The following is an 8,369-nucleotide window of genomic DNA, read 5'->3' as shown; positions in this document are numbered from 1 at the left end:
CTAATGGACAGAGTTGGGGAAAAAATATTGGCAGACTGGCCACTGACTGTGGACTAGGAGGGCAACTAGAGGATGCAGAATGTCAATAGACTGTGAGCTAGAGGAAGCAGATTTTGGTGGAGGGGAAGGGGCCTAGCAGACAGTTTAAACTATGTGTGAAAGCAAAACAGGAGGTGAATAGGGTGGGAGGAAAAGAAAAGAAGAACATGAGCTGATCAAGGAACAGAGGTAGAAAAAGTGGAAGAGTAAGATCTGGATAAGAGATAGGAAGCTGAAAGTGCACAGATTATATATTGGGCATCGCTTCTCTCACATAGGGTTAAGGACTTATTTAGCAAATCCAATTCAGCTCTAAAAATTTGAGGTTCTAACGTTTCCATATTCCATAAAACGAAAAAACATTGGTCTTTCACAAAATCTTCATTCTCAGATCTGGATGGACAGACATACAAATCCTTTGGCATGTAAAACAGCTCCTCTGTATGTATTGTATCTGTGTATTTAGCCGTTTGCCTGGAATTCAGCTTTATATGGATTGGTAGAACAATCCGAGAACAAGGCAATGTGATGGGAACTACGAGGAGTGACTGAAAAGTTCTCAGCCTAATCATGAAGCATTTGTCTTAGTCCAATTTTATTTTTGCTACTCATAGTACATATCTTTGCAAGGTTCCATACCAAATTTCTCACAAATAGCTTTTTCTTTGTTTCAGTTATTGAACACTGAAGTGCAGAAGGTCATCATTGTCCTGAAGATGGAGAAAGTGAGCAAACATGCTGTTATCCAATACCTCCTGTCTGTTGTGTTTGTTTTCAACAGTCAACATTCTCGGGACCCACCGACTTGACACCTTCTGCATGTCCAGCACTACTGTTAAAATGTGTCCAGCACATTCCTGGAATATGCCCACTTTCTCTGCGATTAAACGGTCTGTCACACGCCTGTCTGCCATTACGAGATCTTGGATTGCTGTGGTGTTTTCCTCTGTACAGGCAGTTGCTGGCCTTCCACTGCGAGGGGCATCTTGGACAGAGGGGTTCCCCCTCTTGAATTCCGCCACCCACTTTTTAACGGTGGAATAGGAAGGGGCATCGTCCTCTAATGTTTCCATCATGTCTTTGTGGATGTCCTGTCCACTCATTCCCTTTTTCAGCAGGTATTGGATAACAGCACGTTTGCTCACTTTCTCCATCTTTCAGACAATGATGACCTTCTGCTCTTCAGTGTTGAATAACTGAAACAAAGAAAAAACTATTTATGAAAAATTTGGTATGGAACCTTGCAAAGATATGTACTATCAGTAGCAAAATAAAATTGGGCTAAGACAAATGCTTCATGGGTAGTCTGAGAACTTTTCAGTCACCCCTCATAAATATCAAAGTGCACCTTTACCCACTTTCAATTTAAGGGACGAGCAAAGCATATGAGATATACGTGTTTGTAGTGGATGCCCCAAACCTCCACGTGGCAGTGCTAATGTAACGAGAATGGCTCACACAATGGCTACATTGAGTATGGAAAGTGTGCAGAAAATTAAATATGTATAATGAGTCTGTGCTATTGATGAGAGATTTGTTTTATAGGTTAATCAATAATAATGTCTGGATAAGATTATCAGATTGAAAGAGAAGGGAGACTGAAATCTAAGTGCTATATTAGTAAACATTAGATTATGAAGCTGGAAATTGTGAATATAAAGTGGTAGAAAATGACCAATGAGTTATGAGAGTGCTCTTATGGACATTTAAGAGTGTTTTTTTATAGAGCCTATGTTGATGGACTTTCGTTTTGTATGGAAGGGCTAATGCAGATAGCTTTTGGTTGCATTTCAGATCAGTTTGAGATGTTTCATTTACAGTTAATTGACATGTATACTTAAAGTACATTTTTCTTCAAGCTGAATTACATTCCCATTAACCAGAAAACCAGTTCTGATGCAAACAGAAGCCTGTCAACACAGGCCATTAACAGTAGTTGGATTATATATGATGGATGTAATGCAGGCTGTTCTATGACATCCTTCGCCTCAGTCCTAACCTCTTCATCTCAGTCCTCAGGACACTGTCACTGCCATCCCCACAGCCCACTTGTAGGTGCCTCCTAGAACTTTATATGACTGAACTCTTCAGATGGTGGCCTACAGAGATACAGGGCTATGCAGGGGCCATCTTCTCTAAAGTGTATCCGCCCCAAGCCCATGCAGACCTCCATGTCTGTGACATGTGTACAGATGGTGGGTCCTAGACCCTCTTCGCTCCATACCCGATCCACATCCATATCAATTACCCTTCCATCTGCAGCACTCTCTAATGCAAGGGCCTGCAATTTACTCATGCTTACTGGATGGGACTCCATGTTTTTGCTGCCAAATGGGTGACCCTTTCCTATAAACATCTGCATCTCCTTGGCTGATCAGGTTCCCACTAACCCTATTCAGGAATGATTGATGTGGTGCTCACTTAATATGCCCTTGGTCATCTCTTCTCCAGACTCAAATTCTCATGGCATGCCCATTCCTTAGAGCTAAAGTGCCCCCGCTCCAGACTCATCATGCACACTTCATGCTGTTGTGCCATCTTAGCCTCTGTTTGAACTGCAGTTGCTATGGTGGTGTACATGTGTTCAGTTATACCAGCTGTTTGATGGTTTTACAGAACGCAACTGTAATAGGTATCATTCACAGCATGACTGTATGTATGTTACTGTACATCAAAGAGAGACCTCTCTTACACGCATGCCCTTATCCTGCACAGTGCCATCCAGATCACACCCACAGTGCAAGTGATCCTGCTCAGTTTTTGGGAAATCCCACCCCTATATAAGCAACAACTGCCCAATCATGGTCATGATCTCCTCAGTAAAAGCATTATTTAAGTTACTACATATGCTCAGTAACGCAAATAAATAGGAGGGGACCACGGTACCTTTGCTTTGACAGGTGACATGTGACATTGCTTTCCTCCCCCCAACATATTTTCTCATTGATGAAAATGAATAGGGCCTTGCTTTCATTGAAGTCCAGAAGCAAGGGAATCCTAAGCACATTTGCAAAGTCCATTGCTGTGCTTTATAAATGTATATTTTAAAAGCAGCTGTATAATTGCTCCAAGGTTATACCACTTATCTAAAATGAGCCCCTAAGTGTCTGCTAATTGTAACTGTAGCAATATCATTATAGCAAAATAGTCTTTTTAATGTGTTTTTTACTCTTCTCCTGGCAATGATTATTTTAAAATTTATACTGAGTAGCACAATGAAGATGAATAACGAGCACAAATGTTAGTTTATACACGACCTCCCTGACAATATTCGCAGACAGACAAGATATCTTTGCCATTAATAAGCTGTGAAAAAAGCTATTTCTTTTTATTAGAAACTAAAATTAGAAAACAGCAACAGCAGCCTGCACCATAGTTCACTGCAGCCCAGTGTTGTAAAATCGCTAGACTCAACTCTATCCCCAGCAAGCTTCATTACAATCAGCAACAATCTCTTCCTACATTGTCTTCTGCCACTTCCACCAATGAACTATGAAGAACTCTGATACGATGCTCCTGTTAGTCTTAGGCTTTAGGAGCTTTTTGGGAAACCAAATCACTCAAAACACACTGAATTGTGGAGTTGGCTACCTAAACTGGTGGCCAACTCCAGAATTCAGGGTAATTTAGGTGATTTGGTTTCCCAAAAGGCTTCTGGAAGTCTTTTGTGAAACCAAAGTACTAATTTAACATTATCTGACCTTTGGGACCAACTTTAGGATTTATAAACGGGCCCCTATCTAAAAGTAATGGCAGTGATGTAATCATGATAATATGATCTTCTTAATGTAATTTTTTTTAATCATTCTTTTGACGATTGTAAATTGTAAAGTTGACATTCAGCAGCTCAATAACGATGAATATTAAGTACATTAATTAGTTTAGTACATGAAGTATATTAGCACCCCTGAACTGTCTCGTATATATTTTAGCTCTCCTTCACACTTGAGCATTGGGTTTTTTTTCATTACGGTTCAGTAGGCTTAACATGCAGAATCCAATTCTTTGCAATTGTCCCTGTTTGCCGTGTATGCTCAATCACCCTGATGCTCAAATGTGTGTATGAAATAATGTTTTTATATTGTGAGAGGTAGCATTGTAATCTTGTAAATTTATTCTACAATGACAATAAATGTCTTGTTATCGTCTCATCTTAAAAAAAAAGGTGCCTTTTTTTTTTTTCAAGAGTATTTAGGAGGTATTGTCCCATAAACACATGTAAAAATGCGATACTGGCATTTTACGCCTAAAGAACTGCTCTTCTCTCCTTATCCAGCCCAGGAAACAAACTCCTGAAGCTTGATACAGGTGCAAAAACGCTTGTAAAACACCTGAAGAATACCTGAGAAAAAAAGCCTCAGAATCACCAGACATGTGCACTGCTTATGCTCTGCTCATGTTTGAATATAGCCTTAGTTGATATGAATGTTTAATAATGTTTCATTAAACAAAATAAATCAAAATTTTAAAAGATATGGGATAGGAAAAAGATATTGGAAGTGGATTTTGTAAATTTTACATTTTTCTCTCTAAAATCACTTGAAGTCTATGTCAACCCTTCAAAGGACTTGTTTGACTAGGTCCACGCAAACATTCCCTAGGACATGGGGGTCCTAATCTTCAGTGGGGTGATGGGCAGATGATCACCAGATTAGTGTCTTGCCCCTCTAAGACTGGTTCAAATAGAGGTAACAAAAATGGAAAGTGAAGTGTCACACCACTGCTTGGAGGTCCATTTCCAACTTTATTCCAATGAAAGTAAGGGATGCAATCCAAAGAGTGTGTTTCAGGGGTCCAAAAATGCCCCCTTCACCAGGATTTGATTGAGCACAAAGTTTAATAAATATATACTGTAACTCAGAGAGTACATTTGTAAAGCAGTGAATGTGACTTTCACCAAATAAGTGAATTTTACTGGTGCCTATGTTTTAAATGACAGTGAGTGGTTCAGCACTAGTAAAAAATTTGGTAACAGTCACATTCCCTGCTTATAATATACTCTAGAAAAAGAGCAAAAGCGATTTGAAAAGATTTGCAATGATTATGTAAACATTTCTTTGTATGCTGGAAACATTTATTTATTTTATTTATATAGCGCCATCAATTTACGTAGCGCTTTACATATATATATTGTAAATTCACATCAGTCTCTAACCCTCAAGGGGCGTAAAGTCTAAGGTCCCTAACTCACATTCATACATATACATACTAGGGGCAATTTAGACAGGATCCAATTAACCTACCAGCATGTCTTTGGAGTGTGGGAGGAAACCGGAGTACCCAAAGGAAACCCACACAGGCACAGGGAGAACATGCAAACTCCAGGCAGGTGGTGCTGTGGTTGGGATTTGAACCAACAACCCTAGTACTGCCAGGCAGAAGTGCTAACTATTTAGACAATGTGCTATGTGATATTTTAAAAAAAGAGCACTAAAACAACTGTGTACTGTAAACTGTATACATATGCATATAATTACAATTGTTTCCTAAAAACAAGAATTTTAAATATTTGAAGCTGAATTTTAGGCATACAGTGGGGCAAAAAAGTATTTAGTCAGCCACCAATTGTGCAAGTTCTCCCACTTAAAAAGATGAGAGAGGCCTGTAATTGGCATCATAGGTAGACCTCAACTATGAGAGACAAAATGAGAAAAAAAATCCAGACAATCACATTGGCTGATTTGGAAAGAATTTATTTGCAAATTATGGTGGAAAATAAGTATTTGGTCAATATCAAAAGTTCATCTCACTACTTTGTTATATATCCTTTGTTGGCAATGACAGAGGTCAAACGTTTCCTGTAAGTCTTCACAAGGTTGGCACACACTGTTGCTGGTATGTTGGCCCATTCCTCCATACAGATCTCCTCTAGAGCAGTGATGTTTTGGGGCTGTCGCTGGGCAACACGGACTTTCAACTCCCTCCAAAGGTTTTCTATGGGGTTGAGATCTGGAGACTGGCTAGGCCACTCCAGGACCTTGAAATGCTTCTTACTAAGCCACTTCTTCATTGCCCGGGTGGTATGTTTGGGATCATTGTCATGTTGAAAAACCCAGCCACGTTTCATCTTCAATGCCCTTGCTGATGGAAGGAGGTTTGCACTCAAAATCTCACGATACATGGCCCCATTCATTCTGTCCTGTACATGGATCAGTCGTCCTGGTCCCCTTGCGGAGAAACAGCCCCAAAGCATGATGTTGTAACCCCCATGCTTCACAGTAGGTATGGTGTTCTTTGGATGCAACTCAGCATTCTCTCTCCTCCAAACACGACGAGTTGTGTTTCTACCAAACAGTTCTATTTTGGTTTCATCTGACCATATGACATTCTCCCAATCCTCTTCTGGATCATCCAAATGCTCTCTAGCAAACTTCAGACGGGCCCGGACATATACTGGCTTAAGCAGGGGGACACGTCTGGCACTGCAGGATCTGAGTCCCTGGCGGCGTAGTGTGCTACTGATGGTAGCCTTTGTTACGTTGGTCCCAGCTCTCTACAGGTCATTCACTAGGTCCCCCCGTGTGGTCCTGAGATTTTTGCTCACCGTTCTTGTGATCATTTTGACCCCACGGGGTGAGATCTTGCTTGTAGACCCAGATCGAGGGAGATTATCAGTGGTCGTGTATGTCTTCCATCTTCTAATTATTGCTCCCACAGTTGATTTGTTCACACCAAGCTGCTTGCCTATTGCAGATTCAGTCTTCCCAGCCTGGTGCAGGTCTACAATTTTGTTTCTGGTGTCCTTCGACAGCTCTTTGATCTTCACCATAGTGGAGTTTGGAGTGTGACTGTTTGAGGTTGTGGACAGGTGTTTTTTATACTGATAACAAGTTCAAACAGGTGCCATTGATACAGGTAATGAGTGCAGGACAGAGGAGCCTCTTAAAGAAGAAGGTACAGGTCTGTGAGAGCCAGAAATCTTGCTTGTTTGTAGGTGACCAAATACTTATTTTCCACCATAATTTGCAAATAAATTCTTTCCAAATCAGCCAATGTGATTGTCTGGATTTTTTTTCTCATTTTGTCTCTCATAGTTGAGGTCTACCTATGATGCCAATTACAGGCCTCTCTCATCTTTTTAAGTGGGAGAACTTGCACAATTGGTGGCTGACTAAATACTTTTTTGCCCCACTGTATATAGAAGACACACATTAGTGCCCCTCTCTATTCATTCATACATCATTAACTACATGCCGCCCAACCACTGTACATATATGGCGGCAGGGCGGCACTCGCAGACAAAACCACGTTTTAAGACGTGTGTTTTGTAAACAAATAGGGGGGCGCGCGCGAGGCGTGCCGCCGCCCTATCTGTCCCGCGGATCACCGCCGCAGATGTCAGTCGCCGGGTCACAGCCGCTCGTTAGCGGCTATGTTCCGGCGATCAGCGGCAAACAGTCACAGACAGTACAGCTGCAGTAGCTGTGCTGTCTGTCACTTCCCTGTCAGCTCGAGGATGAGCTGATTGAGAAAGAAGAGTTTCTCTTTCTCAATCAGCCTTGTCCCGCCCAGTACACCCCCCCGCCCCCTAGTAAAACACTCCCCTCACTCCTATAACCCTTCCCTGCAAAATAAAGTTAACCCCTTCCTCCCCATTGCCATTAGTACAGTGTCAGTTTTTTTTTTTTTGCACTGATCACTGTATTAGTGTTTTTGGGGATGTCAGTGACCCCAAGTCAGTACCCCCCAATGTAAGAATGTCCGCCGCAGTCCCGCCATAAGTCGCTGGTCACTGCCATAAGTCCCTGATCGCCGCCATAATTCGCTGATCGCCGCCATTATTAGTATAAAAAAAACCCTAAAAATCCCAGTATCTTTCCAGCCATTTGTAAACGCTATAACTTTCACGTAAACCAATTAATTTACACGTATTGTTTTTTTTTTTTAGCAAAGACATGTCGCAGAATGCATTTTGGCAGAAATTTATGACTAAATATGATTTTTGCATTTTTTTTTAACTGGACATGTTTTATAGCAAAAAGTCCAAAATATTGTTTTTTTTTCCTCAAAATTGTCAGGCTTTTTTTTATAGCGCAAAAAATAAAAACCGCACAGGTGATCAAATACCACCAAAAGAAAGCTCAATTTGTGGGGAAAAAAAGTATGTAAATTTCATTTATGTACCGTATTGCATGACCGCGCAATTGTCCGTTAAACTAGCGCAGCGCTGTATAGCAGAAAAATGGCGTAAGTTGCAGTATTTATACCACAGTTTGTAAACGCTATAACTTCCACACAAAGCAATCAATATACACTCATTGGGATTTTTTTTAACAAAAACATGGAGCAGAATACATTTTGGCCTAAATTTATAACCAACTTTGAGTTTA

The 8,369-nt window shown here is 40.8% G+C and overlaps 1 protein-coding gene across 1 annotated transcript; it reads right to left on the bottom strand.

Annotated features, from left to right (window-relative positions):
* Nucleotides 1-713: 713 nt before the first annotated feature.
* LOC149443476 (protein GVQW3-like) lies at nt 714-1,193 on the bottom strand. The gene has a single exon (XM_089655638.1). It carries the CDS (start codon nt 1,191-1,193, stop codon nt 714-716), a length of 480 nt encoding a protein of 159 aa, XP_089511764.1.
* Between the last annotated feature and the right edge of the window lie 7,176 nt (nt 1,194-8,369).

Source organism: Staurois parvus, unplaced genomic scaffold (genome assembly GCF_062004578.1).
Source record: "Staurois parvus isolate SC_StPar_1 unplaced genomic scaffold, SC_StPar_1.0 ptg000858l, whole genome shotgun sequence".
Lineage (NCBI taxonomy): Eukaryota > Metazoa > Chordata > Amphibia > Anura > Ranidae > Staurois > Staurois parvus.
Note: the sequence above shows the minus strand (reverse complement) of the source record. Positions and strands in the feature narration are given on the sequence as shown.

Excerpts from the sequence above, each read along its gene's own strand:
- LOC149443476 (XM_089655638.1), bottom strand. The coding sequence starts at position 1,193 with ATGGAGAAAGTGAGCAAACGTGCTGTTATCCAATACCTGCTGAAAAAG.